The sequence below is a fragment of the Acipenser ruthenus genome, chromosome 8 (assembly GCF_902713425.1).
Source record: "Acipenser ruthenus chromosome 8, fAciRut3.2 maternal haplotype, whole genome shotgun sequence".
Taxonomy (NCBI): Eukaryota; Metazoa; Chordata; class Actinopteri; order Acipenseriformes; family Acipenseridae; genus Acipenser; species Acipenser ruthenus.
The window spans coordinates 36,843,033-36,861,133 of NC_081196.1; the positions used below are offsets into that span (position 1 = coordinate 36,843,033).

The 18,101-nt window shown below is 38.4% G+C and overlaps 1 protein-coding gene across 5 annotated transcripts in view; it reads left to right on the forward strand.

Annotated features, from left to right (window-relative positions):
• The window catches only part of LOC117407003 (nucleoside diphosphate kinase 7-like), a 78,099-nt gene that overhangs the window by 23,197 nt on the left and 36,801 nt on the right, over positions 1–18,101 (forward strand). For all 5 annotated transcript variants that reach the window (XR_009329369.1, XM_059028889.1, XM_059028886.1 and 2 more), the window contains one exon: positions 9,054–9,118. Coding sequence is in view for 4 of the 5 variants with exons in the window: in XM_059028889.1 (XP_058884872.1) it covers positions 9,054–9,118 (65 nt within the window). In the remaining variant the exon portion in view is untranslated. The remainder of the gene's footprint in view (positions 1–9,053; positions 9,119–18,101) is intronic.

Here is an 18,101-nt window from a genome sequence, read left to right on the forward strand (position 1 = left end):
TACATCTCCCGACCTGTGAGGGCGCTTTGTAAAGGGAACAGAGTGCCCTGGACTCGATGGCCAGACAATTAATTCCCAGGGTTAGGAGGAAGTTGGTCATCCAGAAAGGGGGCAGAGCTCCGGTTCACTAGATCATCGACCCAGACGGGAAACGATGTGGCAGCCACGGATTGGAGGAGCTGTTGCACTCATTAACCAAGGGGTCCTTTGCAATGGTTAAACGTGAACTGGAAGGGGAAACCTGTGTTGTCATGAGTGTTTTGTTTGTTTGTTTCTTGTCCTGTCTGAAAATAATGTTTGTTATTATTTAGGCGGCTGAAATACGATCCGGAGCTGTCGCCAAAGGCCAGCACTAAACCCGGACAACACTTCACTTTGTTTGCACAATAAATTGTATTTGCACTACGAGCACTAGAGCACACACTGTGGACTTGTGTTTGTGTTACGTGTGGGTGTAAAAGATCGGGACTATTATTATTTCGGGACCAACCCGCAGATTACAGTAAAGCAATACACACCGCTGTATTGCTTATCATTGTTATTATTTACTGTGTGTTTTGTGTCATCAGACACTTGGATTTAAAATCAAACACCATTGCACCTGGATTACTGTTGTCTGTCTGTTTAGTGATCACCGCTGCATACCTGCACCTGCACACTGGTAACCACTTTGCCACACACAGTTAAAAAGATTAGTGTCAAGGCCTTAAATCTGTACTGCCTAATGTAATAAGAAATTAAGATCTCATGTAATTATACATTTTGTATCTGGAGGTCAACTAATGTAAAACTTTTAATAGCACAAGCTATTGCAAGCGCAAAGCTAAAATAAAAACGCCAAAAGGTACTTATTGTATATAGATACTTAATTATTGTTGCCAGTGACTAAATGAGGGCCATGAAATAATTTATTCTTTCCAATTTTACTCCTAAATCCTTGGTGTGTGATTTAGGTGCATGTTTGCACAGGATCCAACATGGACAACAATTAGGTTTTGTTATATTGTGTTTAATGACATTTCGTTATTTCAATAAACCTTTTTAGCTATTGTTTGCCAAAAAAACGTTTGGAGGCTTTGCACTGTCTCAGTAGAAGCCAGGAATGGTGCTGCCCGTTACCACAATGTAAGTCTGTGTTCCTGGAGTGTACAATTACAGCTGGCATTTTAAATCTTAACTTTCATTTTCTTATGCATGTAGCTTAAGTAGTTTTCAGACTAATCCAGGCCAAGATAAGGGCACATGCTTATTAAGTTGTCATCACACCTGCAGTTTCTTTTGTAATTGAGCCTAACTTCCTGCTGATTTCTAAGTGGATTTGTACCAGAAGGATTTGGAAATGCAAAAACTTCTAGACAGTCTTTATCCACATTAACTGAGATGTCTTCATGTCTGACACCAGAAGAATGTAGTTTAAAAGAAACCATCATAAATATTGTAAATTTTGTTTGTGTATATAAATATTGTAATTTTAGTTTGTGTATTGCCATGACTGTTTGAGAGTAAGCCTGTGTCTATCCCTGAGTTGTCTTGTTCTGCTTTGCCTAGCAGAAGTATGATGGATAGTCTCTGTGGGATGGTTTGCAGGTTAACTGAATAAAAAAATATATTAGTTATTTAATGCATCTATAAAGCCACTTGTTGATTAAAAAATATTTTGAAGCATCATGTATCAACAGTACATTGCCCTGGACAATGGGGAATCAAAAGCTAATATAGTATTCCAGCTGCTTCAATTTAGTGGTTTGTAATTTTGTATTTTTTACTTTTGGTAAGGTTTTAATTTTAGTTAACCTTAGGGCCATAATAATAAAATAGGATTCCGCCAACACAGCCTCATGTTTCACTCCTATGCTGACAACACTCAGCTCTACTTAAAACTTGACCCTGGTAGCCTCTCTGCCATGGTCCGGCTCTCTGCTTGCATTCAAGACATCGAAGCCTGGATGTCTGCCTATTTTCTTCAGCTGAACACTAGCAAATCTGAACTCCTTCTAGTCCGATCTAAAACTCAACTTTAGAATCTAAATATAGTTGCCCTGAACCTCGGAAACTGCTGCTGCCTTCCCCCACAGTATGAAGCCTTGGTGTACTTCTTGACAGCACCTCTCCTTTGATGCCCACATCTCCTCCGTGGTCAAATCTTCCTTCTACCATCTTCGAAGCATCTCCAAAGTCCGTCCCTACCTTTCCCTCCCAGATGCGGAGATACTTTGTCATGCATTTGTCTCCTCTCGACTACTGCAACTCTATATGGTGGTCTCCCGGCACGCACCATAAACCGACTGCAGCTAGTCCAGAATGCCACTGCACTGCCCAGCTGCACTGGCTACCTGTAAAGTTCAGGATTATTTTCAAAACTTTCCTGCTCACCTACAATGCCCTTCATCACACAGGTCCCGAGTACCTCCTCAACCTGCTGACCCGCTATGTCCCTGCCCGCAAGCTGAGGTCCTCTGACTCTGGCCTGCTTGTTATCCCCAAGCCAGTGCACCACACTTGGAGAACACTCATTTAGTTTCATGGCTCCGACTCTTTGGAACTCTCTCCCAGCTTTGGTGCGTGATGCTCCCACTGTCACTCTCTTTAAATCAACTCTCAAGACCCACCTGTTCTCTCTTGCTTTCCAGGCTCTTTAAGCCTGATATCTGCTATTCGCTTCTGTGTTGCTGCCACTATTTCATGTATTATGTTACTATTATGTGTTATGCACTTTCCAAGTTATTTAATGTACTATTTTATGCACTTTCCACTGTATTTAGTGTATTATGCATTGTTTGTTTTTTTGCTGTATATCATGTATTATGCATTTCTCTGTATTTTAAAGTATTATGGATTTTCTTCTTGTTACTGCATCTTGTAAAGCGCTTTGTGATGGTGGTCCACTAAGAAAGGCGCTATATAAAATAAAGATTGATTGATTGATGGTTTGTAAGCAAAATTGAAAACTGAAACAGCGTCATTTCACATGTTAACTATCCTGAATCATTTTCTTGTCAAATTAAGCATGCAGTGCCAGTGACAATGCTGGTACAGCTGTGCTGAATTGTGTGATGTGGGTGCCTAGGTTGAGACCACTAAACTTATGACTTGAGATATTCAAACCCAGACCTTCAGTGGTGAAAAGGGCTTTGGTGTAACACAGACAACAAAACACAGGGCAAAACAACAGTCTAGGTCTGGGGCTCTAGAGACATCAGACATTGTCTGAACCTGATGTTGCCATAGCATCTCAGAAAACTGATTTGAATATGTGCATAATGCTTCTGAAGAGTAGTTCCCAGTATGTCTAGTACACATAATCACAGAGGCTGAGGGTGTGTTTTTTCTCATGGAGAGTTAAAAGGGGATTATTTAAAGATAAGCCTAAAATATTTAGGGCTTCTGTTTTTCGGTGTCTATTAATTTCATTTTTCCATGTTTATTTATTTTTGTACCTGTTTTAGAGTTTTATGTAGATGTCCTGAAATTTTTTTTTTTATTTTTTTTTTATTTATTTATTTTTTTAACGGGCTTTAGCTTTTTATATACTGTGTCAGATTATTGTTTTCGGTTACTTTCCAAAATTCTTGGAAGTTTTTTTCCTGGCACAATATGTATAATAACTTGACAGTACAAACTAGTACCTTCTTTCCTTTGCGGTCTTCCACAATGAAATCCTTATGGTCACAGGCATATTCTTCTGGGGTTTTTGTGTGTCTAGGCATTTTTAAAAATGTCACCACAATTTGTAATTCTGTTTTAAATTCCACAAGCGTGTAAATCCTCCCTATAACTGTAATATATCTTTAAACCCCTTCAGCAAGTCCTTCCTTATTAAATTGTAAGATTGTTTTAAATCTCACAAGTGTGTACAATCCTCCCTGTCTGCACAGCCTCCAGTAGAAAAGCAGGAATTTGCTTCCACTCAGTAGTTGGGGTGGGATTAAAGTATTCAGAACAAGTCAATGCTAGATACAAGTCAGGAAAGACGGATATTGCACAGCTAACTGCACTGGGAAAGGGGTGAAGTTCATGAGAATTCAGTTTTTCCTGTGTTTATTGGATATACACAGATTTCATTTTTTTGTATTGTTTTATCAGGGTTTATCAGTTAAAACCAAATCAGAAGCCCTAAAAATACTGTAAAAATAAATGATACATCTTAGTATAATTTGCATGCATGTGGAAAAGTACCCACTGAGTAGAGCAGTGTAGGAGGAGTTGGTTTACATAAGAAGCTCATTTCTTCACCTAATTAAAAATTGCTGAGAGGTTATCTGTCAGGTGTTCTGCTTGGTAACTTGATGATGAGCAAGAAACATAGTAAGGTTTGTCTCCAGAATTTCAGATTGAGGTTATTTGCTGGGCATTTTTTCTTAGATTAGTGTTGCATTACTCTTTTAAACTTTTTTTATTTTTTATAATGGTCCACTACTGTATTAAGTAAGTGAGAATTAAACATTGATCTAATTAATTGTTGCCTTTAATTCTACTTAATTTTAGAAGTGCTGCTTTGTAAGGGAATGAAGTCTTATACAGCTATGACCAAAAGTTTTGCATCACCCTATAGAATTAACAAATTTTGCTTCATAAAGTTGAATGAAACCTGCTGAATAACTAATGTTACGTTAACACATTGAATTACATGCTGCTTTGTAGTCTTCCATGTACACAAATTGAAAAATGTGACATTTCAAAATCTAACATGAAATACTGTACTACTATTATGGCTTCCGGTAGACACTTGCAATATCATTTTGTAGTTTCTTTGATTACATGATGTTAAATAAAAGATCCAAATTATGTTCATATAGTTTTATTTTTTTTTAAATTATGTGATAGCCTATAAGCATATTTCGGAGGACGATATCCGGGGCTCCAGTCTGCTTTCCCTGTCAATCTTCTCCTGTTTCCTATTTAAGTCTGAATCTCACACAGCTCGCTGTCTAGTGTTTTCTGTTTGTTTTCTCATCTAGTGTTTTCGCTTTCTAGCAATCGCTCAGACTCTGTCAAATGTGCTTAAACTTTCTCTCTTTACTAATGTCTAAACTTTATCTTCTCATTCTCTCGTCCGACTCAGATGATTTAGAGCAATTTTCCTATCTGCTCGGAAGATTTCTCGTCCTTTAGCTTCTTTCTTTCTTTCTTTCTCGCTGCAGCAGGTGCATCGCCAGTTAAGCCTGCAACTATGTAATCTCCAGCTGCGCTGTTAAAGATCGGCCCGCCACCAAACTTTTTAAAGCTCTGTTTGACAAAGGCATCAACATTCCCGTCTGCAGCATTCGCTTTTCCCTTAACATCTATTGCAAAGCTTTGTCTTTTTCTCCGCCTGCAAACAACTACAAGCAGGCACCCCTCCCCGACTTTTCTTTAAAGATTTGTACATCAACAAGATTCTGAAAGGTATTTCCTTCTCCGTAGCAGTTCAATGTTAAAGCAGCAGTCGTGTCCCTCCCCACCTGGTCATTCGATAACAGAATCGCACAATTCTGTTGCACTCTCGTCTCCTTGCAGACACCATTGCAGCCTCAATGCCCATCTCCGCAGTAGATCTGTCAATCATCTTGCTTGCATCTGTTCCCCATGTGGGTTCCTGGTTTAGCAATTCACTTCTACTTCCGTTCAGCAGCCAATTTGTGACAGTAAATCAACTGCAGGCATGTCTTGTGGACCTATGTTAACTTCTATACATGCTTAACTGTATTCAATATACTTTTAATTTAATAATTAATATATAAAGAATATGCAAAATGTCTTCATAGATAGTCAGATAGACGACGCTCAGCAGGCCATGCCTCATTTTCCTGTACTGATGAGCCGCCTGTTGTTTCAACAGCCCCATCTATCAGGCACCACTCTCTCCTAACATCAGAAAATAAATAATTGAAGGTAAAGATATCAATGTTACACTCAAGTCACGCGACATTACATTCCACAACGCCAATCAAGAGCTGGATCAATACTTTATTCTACATCGTGGAGCTCTCAGTTAGATACGGGGGTTCTATGTTCTACGAGTACCATAAAGCATACTCCTCTAAAGCCACCACCATCTTATCGCAGATAACCATTTTGTTGATCGGTCTTTCCCTGATTTTAGGCCTCTTTTAACCATGTTTTCAGAGGTTTGTGAGCCAACGCCTGTGGACTCCTGCACATCCTCTGTCTAAATACAATCCACCGTCATTCTCTTTCTGCTCAGATTCGCCGCAATATTATAGAAGATCATCAGATTTCAGGTTGGCATGATACAGCATCAGAGCATTTAGGATAAACATTCCAATCACGTTGATCACAATAGTCAAATATATTCTACCCTGCAACATTTTCTAAAGCCAACGGTTTTATTCTAATCATAACGTCCAGATGGCAGTATAATAAGTTCTATATTTTAGCTGGTCCTTTCACTGCGAAAGTCATGTATTTTCAAATCCGGTTAATATTTCATTCGATGTGAGCTGCCAGTCAGGTACGGCAACCATGTCCTTCGATTTATCAGCGTTTCAGTCAAAGCAACCTCCTACTTTGCAGTAGATAATATACTCATAGACTGCTCCTGATCAAATCAATAGGTTTTACAGCAGCCTCACAGCAATGCATTCTACATCTCTCCCGAAAGCAGCCTCATCTTTGGCTCCATCTAAATTGCCTTAACACTTAAAGACCAACATTGACATCCTATCAAAATCCTGGTTGGCAGACAATTGTGCAACAACCTCCTGCAATCCCAAGGAGGCACTTCATGTAGCTTAAATTTGCTTTTATCTGACAATGAATTTCTTTTCACTCACTTCAGCAGATCTCTGCTCTCTGCAGCAGGCCACTGCCCACTATTGATGGCAGTCCAGCGCACACTGTTAAAGATCACCGCTTCAGCAGATCTCTGCTCTCTATAGCAGGCCACTGCACACAACTGGTGGTAGTCCACCGCACTGTTACAGATCACTGCTTCAGCAGATCTCTGCTCTCAACAAAGCAAGAAAGGATATTAAGATGAGGGCTACTTTAATTCATAGCCTGTCCCTATTCTATGAAGACCTGATTTCAGCTCCTCATGATTTGAATCTCTTTACTGACGCTTCATTCTTAGGATTCGGGGGTTACCTAGGGACTGAATGGTTCTCTAGCGAATGGCCCCCCAAAATTCAGAATCTTTCTCCCACCTCAAAGCTACAGCTCTTCTGGAACTGTATCCCATCATCGCAGCTGCTCACATCTGGGGCCACCGATGGTCAAGAAAATCTATCACGTTCTTTAGCGACAGTCCGTATCATCAATAAAGGAAGATCTTCCTCTCCCCTTATAATGCAGTTACTACGTCGCCTCATTTGGACTTGTGTCTTTTAATTTCTTCATTCAAGCCTGTTACATTCCCGGTTCACATAATAATGCAGTTGATGCTCTTTCTCGCCTACAGATCGCAAGATTTGAGCAGTTGGTTCCCACAGCATCTCCAGCACCTCTCCAAGTTCCGCAATACCAGCACCTAGTATTCCTGTGAGCTCTCCTGTCTTCAACCTCCTTCTATTTGCTAGAAATTATATGTCCGCTGCCCTAGCTCCATCAGCAAGATCATCCTATTCTACAGGATGGTCTTTCTCCTTCTGCGCAAAAAAAAAAAAATTCAGCCAGTTCCATATAATCAAGACTGGATCCTAGCCTTTATTGTCCACGCACGAGACATTCTGCACCTCTCTGCTTCCACAATCACATCTTACTTCTCCGGAATTCAGTTCCATTACCGTCTCATGTCGGTGTCCTCTCCTATTCTTCTGGCCATTCCAGCAATCCGCTCTGTGGCATATCTAAGAGCTCCCCTCCTACTTCCCCATCTCGACTTCCTATATCTTCAGATATTCTACAGTCACTCATCTCAATCTTGCGACCAACCCGTTTGATTTCCTCATGGAAGTCATGTGCTTAACTGCTTTCTTTGGATTCCTTAGATCTTCCGAATATACAGTCCCATCCCTTTCTAGCTTCCCTTCTCTCAGCATCTTTTCCAATGACATCTCCTTAGTTCCAGATTCTCATTTACTAATTATGCTCTGCATCTCTAAGACAGATCAACTTCATCAGGGTCAATTTATATAGCTCCTTTATATCCCTACACCTCCATGTCTAGATTCATCTACAGAAAGAAGCCTTTCCTCATGACGGATCCACTGTTCACCAGCTCCTCCTGTGCAGTACTTACAAGACATTGGTTCTCAACTCACCTTGCCTCTCTCATCTCTAAAGCAGGCCTTTCTCCTCAGTTCTACACTCCTCACTCCTTTAGAATTGGAGCAGCCACCTCAGCAGCAATCAGCATTTAATTAAGAGTCTAGGGCCCTGGTCCTCCTCAGCAGAAGAATCATACATACGCACACCTGTTTCCGATTATAGCTGCAGCTCACCAAAAAATTGTTAGCCACTGTGCGGCAGGTAAACACATCATTTCACTCTACCCATTCTTTTGTCCAAAAAATAAATAAATAAATAATCCACTTTGTTTGTCTAGTATGTCTTTTTATCTCCTTTCATTGTTTTGGGTTGTTTTGTTGCCTAACTAAATGCAAGGGAGAAAAATGGCAGTGACCATTATTATTATTTTATTATTATTATTTATTTCTTAGCAGACGCCCTTATCCAGGGCGACTTACAATTGTTACAAGATATCACATTATTTCACATTATACAGATATCACATTATTTTTACATACAATTACCCATTTATACAGTTGGGTTTTTACTGGAGCAATCTAGGTAAAGTACCTTGCTCAAGGGTACAACAGCAGTTTCCCCCACTGGGGATTGAACCCACAACCTTCTGGTCAAGAGTCCAGAGCCCTAACCACTACTCCAAACTGCTGCCCATTATCCAAGGCTTTGACAAAATTAAAATACCCTAAACATAAAACTAAAATGTGATCATGAAAAGTGTAAAACTGGTAAATAAAAGGTTTGAAAAATAAGTGTTCCTTTTAAAATGTAACAGCAATTATGTAACTATTGTTTCTTCATATAACAGTCACCTGCTTGCTATGTGAAGGAATGTTTTGGTTAATGTGGTTCTTTTGTATTCACAGAGCTCACTGGGAAGATTTTGAATGCGATCAGTGATGCCGGATTTGAAATATCAGCTTTGCAGATGGTAAGTACATCTCCGTGTATAGGAACACCTCCTAAGTGATCACTTCGCCTAAGGGATCACCCTTGTGGTGAAACTGATTTTCCCATTGTAAATGTTCCGGCTAAAGGAAAAGGAACTTCGCTTAAAAGAACACTTTCTTGGCACCGATTGCGATTCGTTCACAATGGATACAGTACTGTTTTGTAAAAAAGCGACTTGTCATCGCGAGAGTGTCTTGAGGGACACTGATTGGTTTATTAAATCTTTCCAGAACCGCCGTCATATCATTGAATTACTTTCTATTCTGATTTCCACGAGTGCCCCTCATCACTACAAAATGGCATGTAAACAAACACCAAAATGTGCCGCTGTTTCTCTTGCTACGCAAAGTTGGAAATTGTTTGAGCTCTTGAATCGGACACAAGTCGCCGAGCAATTTGGTGTTTCCTGTTCTGGTGAGTTGCTTCACTGTTAAATAATGTCCATGACTGGATTTTGTAACGTGTGTAGGGGTGCTGTGTTAATTTAATTTGACAGTTTATTAACGTTAAGTTAACCCTAAGTAACCACTAATATATTTGCCTCTGCCATTGTGACAGACCGAAACACACCCGCCAGCAAATTTCATAGTACATAGCGATTTAAGTTTTTTGACCATGTTGTTTTGCTTCAGTTTTATTAACGTTAGTTTGTCTGTTACTTTATTACTATAGTTTATTAACATACACTTGACTGTTGTTTTGCTTTTACTTATTCAGTTCATTTCATATGTTGATGCACGTGCATCATGACAAGTTATACATATATATTTATTTTATTGATTCATATTGTGTCTGGTGGCTAACTCAGTTTTAGAGAACACTTCGGCTATAAAAACACTTTGCTTGCTTTACGAGGGGTGTTCGCTTAGCCGGCGAATACTTTACTACTTAACTGTTGTCCCACACTATCCCATTATATCATAAGCTTACCTGGAGACAGCTGCACACTACCCCACCCAAACGCATGAAAGGATAAAAGGAAATTATATTGGGACACATTAAACAACTATCACTCAAAATGTATCCCATGCGTTGACTCACTTCTGTCATGTCACCTGGCAGTTGTAGTCTATAGTATTGCTGATATTATTATTATTATTATTATTATTATTATTATTATTATTATTATTGCAGGAGAAATTTAGAAGTGTCTGAGAGATTTACATTTTGCTAAAATGATGCAACTATTTTAAACACCATTTGTTTATATTAATGCTCCATCCAACAGGTAGACATGATGCCTTTTCTGGAGTCTGAGAAATACCTGAACTAGTAATGATGTGAAGAGGTGTCTCGGCTATAGATTATGTGGTGTCTGAACTGTGTCTATCAAAGACCAGTAAACTAAAGATCAAAATCAATAAAAAGCTTTTTTGGCTGTCATCAGTTACATTTTTAAAAAACATTTTTTAAATTGCATTTTAGTTATGAGTTTGACAGTAGTGAGACTGTACTAAAAGTGAGGTTAAATCAGCTTTTCAAGTTGGCAGTTATAACAACCACATTATAATGTTGCTTTAGCAAGTCAGGACTTAATGTATTTTGTTAAAGCATATACTCCATTACAAAGGACAATGGAAAACAGAGAGTGAAATTGGATCTGACTGAGTGATAAACTACAAACATAGGCACATTGTCAAGCTTTCACAAACACCTGTTGCACCTTCTCATTGCTTCCACTGTTGCCGTCCAATTAATCTTCTCTTAATCGAAAGCAAATATATTGTAATTAACTTTGTTAACCACAAACTGAGAAAGGAAAAAAAAAAAAAACTCTGTATGCCAGCTTATCTCCAATACTGACATGCTTGAAATCGGGCAAATAAACAATCATTTTAAATATTCCTTTAGGTGATGTTTATTTGTAACATTATGTACTGTATCTCTTGAAAAATATGTTAGGTAAGCCTTTGTGTTTTATATAATAATATTGTGTCATAAAAGCTTTATTTATTTATTTGTATTTATTTATTTTTGTATTCATTTATTTAGCTTGTTTAGGCTGAGGAAAGAGCAAATTCTAAGTGAAGCAAATATTATTATTATTATTATTATTATTATTATTATTATTATTATTATTATTATTATTATTGATTAATTATAAGACGCCCTTATCCAGGGCGACTTACGAAAATAAATTTCAAGAATCACAGTACAAGTATTAATACAATTAAGAGCAAGATAAAATACAATTACTTTGGTTCTAGCAAGTACAAGTATATGACAAAATACGATTCAATAACGGAACAGATAACAGTGTCAGTGATAGTTACATCAGGATATAATTAAATACAGATTAAATAACACTTGTGACAGATTACAGTACTCTAAAGTACAGGATTAAATACAGTAAAATAGGGAGCAAATAAGAGCAAGTAAAGCGCATTTAAGGAAGAGTGATAAAGTGTCCAGAGGGAAAAGGAGTTGTACAGGTGCTGTCTGAAGAGGTGAGTCTTGAGGAGGTGCCAGAAGGTGGTCAGGGACTGGGCAGTCTTGACATCTGTAGGAAGGTCATTCCACCACTGCGGGGCGAGGGTGGAGAAGGAGCGGGCTCTGGAGGCAGGGGAGCATAGAGGAGGTACAGCCAGTCTTCTAGTGCAAGAGGAGCGGAGAGGTCGAGTGGGGGTGTAGGGAGAGATGAGGGTCAGGAGGTAGCTGGGTGCAGTCTGGTCAAGGCATCTGTAACACCTGGCATAAAGTACTATATTATGAAATTAATATGTATTATTATTTTAAATACTGTGCTCACTGACATCTTTTAAAGCTGGTAATGTTCAAAGGGGATGCATTTTTTTATTCTTTACCAAATTACCACTTCTTAAGCTGCAGACTAAAAAGCAATTTCCAATTTGTGCTTTTGTGTTAAAAATTATGCTTCAGTACTCTATTTTACTGTTATTCAAAGAAAGCCTATTCAGGGCAAATGAATGGAATGACTTAGTAACAGTGAAAGCCCTACACATCAACAGTATCCGATTGAGCAGAAACATGTTGCTTTTGTTCTTGTTTACTAAAATGAAGCTTACTTTTTTAAGCTGTAATGCTGTCCTTGTCTGTAAGGATATGTATTTCAAGGATATGTCACTGCCTTTGGAATAGGTAGGATTGCCCTAGCATCAGGACATTCAGTCTGGGTGGTTCTTCTTCTTTAATTTCTAAATCCCATTGAGACCAACTTCTATTTTTAGAACCTGTGGCATTTTTGCCCTTATTGGAGATTCCCAAATGGTTATAGTATAGTCAGACTCTTTAGGGTCTCTCTAGATTTGTGGAAACAAAAGTAAACTAAGAAACACTGCAGCATTATAGAAGGATTGGTTAGTAAATTATAAAAAACAATGTATAATCCCCAATGCCTGGTTTTATTTGTGCTTTGTATTATCTGGTCTTAAGATATCTATGTTGTAACTCTGCCCTTGCAGCCTTCATTAAAAATTATGCTGTATCACAAAATCACTTGGTTATTTACAGTATCACAAAATCACTTGGTTATTTACAGAGCTTTGTTCTGCAAAAAACAGCCAATTCCTTATAAATGTTTAGAATTTTTAGCTAATCTAAAATGCTACCAATTTAATTGGCACCATTTAATATCCTTCTATTTTACATACTTTTTAAATATTATGGACCCAGGTTTTTTAAATTATTAAATTAAGTTTAATTAATAATAAAAGAAAACTGTACTAGACTGTTGTTAAATAACATTACAATGTATATCTAACTATATTTAAATCCTCAACAGTGTGCTCTGTTTTACATGTTAATTTTTTTAACACAAAGCACCCTATTTTAATGATTTACAGAGCTGGTGGTATTTAGATATGCCACTGTTTCATTTGAATAAGAAGTAGTGGCAGCAGTAACAGGCTAGGTCAAGAGAAATCTATCTATCTTGTCCAGTGAACTTCATCTTGTCAGTTCACCAATGTAGATCTCTGTATTTTTTATATGCAAATATCTCAAACAAACCGTATGTTATATACAGTATAATACCGGGCAGCAGTGTGGAGTAGTGGTTAGGGCTCTGGACTCTCGACCGGAGGGTCGTGGGTTCAATCCCAGGTGGGGGACACTGTTGCTGTACCCTTGAGCAAGGTACTTTACCTAGATTGCTCCAGTAAAAACCCAACTCTATAAATGGGTAATTGTATGTAAAAAAAAGAATGTGATATCTGTATAATGTGTATAATGTGATATCTTGTAACAATTGTAAGTCGCCCTGGATAAGGGCGTCTGCTAAGAAATAAATAATAATAATATATACTGTTGATACAAAGCCATAGTAATAATGTTTCTCCTTAGATAAAGATGACATTATAACCTTGGACAGGGATAAGGCATTTTACAGAATAATTAGTTACTGGCAGTTAACCTAGTCACATGCATTTCGTTTATCACTTACTGTAGGATGATAAAGGGTTCATTGAAATTTCTATACTTCCAAAATAATAAATGTCTCTGTTATACTTCCGACAGTATGTATGCAGGTTCTCATTTTGGTTTTACTAAATATGTAAGTCTTGATAAGTGTTTCATCCATCTAAAATGTAGTTAATCAGTATCTGTCTTGATTAGACTGGATTCTGTAGCTATCTTCTTTGGAATATAGTTTACCAAGTTTAATTGTAAGTAAGTAAGTAGTGGGGTTCCGAAAAATATAACATTATACGCCCCCACGTGTTGCTACAACTGTTTAAATAACGTACCTATACTTTTTCTTTTCATAGTTAACATCCTTTTTTTTTTACCTTAACTCCATCTATTTGAAATCCCCAGACTGTACATGGATACTGTGCTGTTTTAATAATTAAATGAATTTGCTGCCTTTAGTGTCAATATCTGTCCTATTGATTCTGTATGAGTTCATGTTACTGGAGGCCTAGTTTTGACCTTTTGTTAACAGGAAAGCAAAGAACCAGATGTTTTCACCTGTTTATTTTTGGTGTAAAGCACGCTGATTTGGAGATTTAACAGACATCTAATTTTCCAGATATGAGAAGCCCCCTATGCTGTTCAGATCACATGATCTAAATGCCTGCCCTATTGATTTCAGCCTGTCTACAGTCTCAGTTGAATGAAATCTGCTGGCCCCTGTATTGACAGGAAACTAATTACTCAGACCAGTGACCCGAGTGGATCTCCTGTTTTTTCTAATATATAATCTATAATATATGGTCTGTGTACTCACAGCTCACCAGCTCATAGCTGCACTGGCATTTTTTCATTACTGTTTTTATATTTAGTATAACAGAATTAACTGAAGTCAACTATTAATCATGCTTCATAAGCTTCACGCTTAACTGTAAAATCCCTACTCTGTTCCATTTAGTGTTTCCGGAAAGCCTTTTTTGCAGAACAAAACCAAGGAGATTTTATGACACAGCACCATTTATAATGCAGGTTGCAAGGGCACACTGAGATATATGAGCAGGCTGCATACACTATTCAGTAATGAATATGATCAGGAGACTATCAGCCATCGGGGTAGTTGGTTTACATTGTTATTATGTGCATTCCATCTGCTAAACAAGTATTGACCTCCAGTGCGCTGGTTAGTCTGTCTCAAGCTGTTCATGCAGGGTAGCCCTTTCACCGTACTTGAGCAAGGAATCCAGTGCAGTGGTGTGACGACACATGCTTTTGTGACCTGAGCTTGGCTTGTTAAGCACAGGAGAACATAACATTCTCAAATGCTGTGATGTGGGCCCGGTAGACTGCATGGAAAGTCACACTTTCTAAATATATCCATATTTAGAAAGTGTGACTTTCCTGCCTTGAGGAAAACAGTGCCCAGTGAAACTAAAGAAAAAAAGATAAGCATTTTGTGTATACAGTAACATCTTTATTTAGCACATGTAATATACAATACTGGTTGTTTTTCTTTCAATTTTTTCCTTTGTGTGTGTGTGTGTGTGTGTGTGTGTGTGTGTGTATATATTCACACACACACACACAGTGGTTTACAGAAGTTTTCACATTTTGTTGACACCTGAGCGTACTCCACGACGCTTTCAAATTAGACTTTACATGTAGAATCTACACAAACTACTCCACATTGACAAAGTTAAAAATGCATATAGAATATTAATAAGTAAGATTTACAGAGAAAAACAGATGAATCTCAGTTGCATAAGTATTCAACCCCTTTGCTACTGCAGTCCTAAATCAGCTTAGTTGCAAATGATTTGTTTGAAAGGTCACAAAATTAGTGAAATGGTTTCAGCCTGTGTGTACTTAAAGTGGTTTAACTTGTAGATAATTTCCCTCAGGTATATAAAGACTTTCAAGCTGTAACTCACATAGTGTTCCAACAAAGCAACCATGAAGACCAAGGAGCTTTTGAAACAAGTCAGGGATAAAGTGGTAGAGAGGCACAGAGTAGGAGAAGGGTACAAGAACATTTCAAAGGCACTGATTATCCCTCTCAGCACAGTGAAGTTCATCGTTAAGAAGTGGAAGATGCATCATACCACCCAGACACTATCCAGATCAGGTCGCCCTCCCAAACTGAGCAGCCAGGCAAGCAGGAAACTGGTTCGGGATGTCACTCTGAAGCCAACAATGACCTTGAGAGATCTGCAGAGTTATGTGTCTGAGATGGGAGTCAGTGTTCACACATCAACAATAAGCCGGTCCCTACACAAAGCTGTACGCAGTGTCAGGTTTACAGTTAGAAAAAAAAGCTCTGTCTGCAACAGCAAGCATGGCTGGAAAGAGAAAAGCGATGAGCATCAGCACGACCATTCAGTTAGATGCTGTGTGCTTGGTAAACCAGCAAACAATGCAACTTAGCTTCAAAAAAGCTGGGGTTTCCGTAGTTGAGGAGAAGTGTGCTTACGAAAATACAACTGAAACTGAAACTCTGATAACACCACAGGGGATGCCAGAGGAAGAATTCTCAGCTGTGTCATCTTAGTGACCAGGACACTCTGCCTGGAACAGACACCGATGACGTAAGCGTGCGTGCTGCGCTTTTAACACCGCGACGTGCTATGGAGCAGCATCTGGATATAGAGCCAAATTGGGACATTTAATAAACGCTGACAAAGTTTGCCGTCCATACTTGATAAAAAACACCGTCCAGATGCGTATCACAGAGTTCTTCGCTGGAAACAATTTGCAGTAAATTTGTTGGTACCCTTACAGCTCATTGAAATAATGCTTCATTCCTCCTGAAAAGTGATGAAATTAAAAGCTATTTTATCATGTATACTTGCATGCCTTTGGTATGTCATAGAATAAAGCAAAGAAGCTGTGAAAAGAGATGAATTATTGCTTATTCTACAAAGATATTCTAAAATGGCCTGGACACATTTGTACCCCTTAGAAAAGATAATAAATAATTGGATTATAGTGATATTTCAAACTAATTAGTTTCTTTAATTAGTATCACACATGTCTCCAATCTTGTAATCAGTCATTTAGCCTATTTAAATGGAGAAAAGTAGTCACTGTGCTGTATGGTATCATTGTGTGCACCACACTGAACATGGACCAGAGAAAGCAAAGGAGAGAGTTGTCTGAGGAGATCAGAAAGAAAATAATAGACAAGCATGGTAAAGGTAAAGGCTACAAGACCATCTCCAAGCAGCTTGATGTTACTGTGACAACAGCTGCAAATATTATTAAGAAGTTTAAGGTCCATGGAACTGTAGCCAACCTCCCTGGGCGCGGCCGCAAGAGGAAAATCGACCCCAGATTGAACAGAAGGATAGTGCGAATGGTAGAAAAAGAACCAAGGATAACTGCCAAAGAGATACAAGCTGAACTCCAAGGTGAAGGTACGTCAGTTTCTGATCGCACCATCCGTCGCTTTTTGAGCGAAAGTGGGCTCCATGGAAGAAGACCCAGGAGGACTCCACTTTTGACAGAAAAACATAAAAAAGCCAGACTGGAATTTGCTAAAATGCATATTGACAAGCCACAATCCTTCTGGGAGAATGTCCTTTGGACAGATGAGTCAAAACTGGAGCTTTTTGGCAAGTCACATCAGCTCTATGTTCACAGACGAAAAAATGAAGCTTTCAAAGAAAAGAACACCATACCTACAGTGAAACATGGAGGAGGCTCGGTTATGTTTTGGGGCTGCTTTGCTGCGCCTGGCACAGGGTGCCTTGAATCTGTGCAGGGCACAATGAAATCTCAAGACTATCAAGGCATTCTGGAGCGAAACGTACTGCCCAGTGTCAGAAAGCTTTGTCTCAGTCGCAGGTCATGGGTCCTCCAACAGGATAATGACCCAAAACACACAGCTAAAAGCACCCAAGAATGGATAAGAACAAAACATTGGACTATTCTGAAGTGGCCTTCTATGAGTCCTGATCTGAATCCTATCGAACATCTATGGAAAGAGCTGAAACTTGCAGTCTGGAGAAGGCACCCATCAAACCTGAGACAGCTGGAGCAGTTTGCTCAGGAAGAGTGGGCCAAACTACTTGTTAACAGGTGCAGAAGTCTCATTGAGAGCTACAGAAAACGTTTGATTGCAGTGATTGCCTCTAAAGGTTGTGCAACAAAATATTAGGTTAGCGGTCCCATCATTTTTGTCAATGCCATTTTCATTTGTTTTCTTATTTACAATATTATGTTGAATAAAAAATCAAAAGCAAAGTCTGATTTCTATTGAATATGGAATAAACAATGGTGGATGCCAATTACTTTTGTCAGTTTCAAGTTATTTCAGAGAAAATTGTGCATTCTTCGTTTTTTGTGGAGGGGTACCAACAAATTTGAGCATGTCTGTAGTACAAAAGAAAGAAAAAAAATTGCGGTATGAACTTAAAAAACATTTTCTTTTATATATTTATGTTATTTACATATTTACTTATGCTGTGTCAGCTATATTTAAACAAAATACTGTAAAGTCATAAATATTTGCAACCAAAATATTTGTCAAATCAAACCCATAAAACCTATTTTGCTCTAGAAATGTTGGCGACCTGTTGCACTGGTAGTAGTAATAT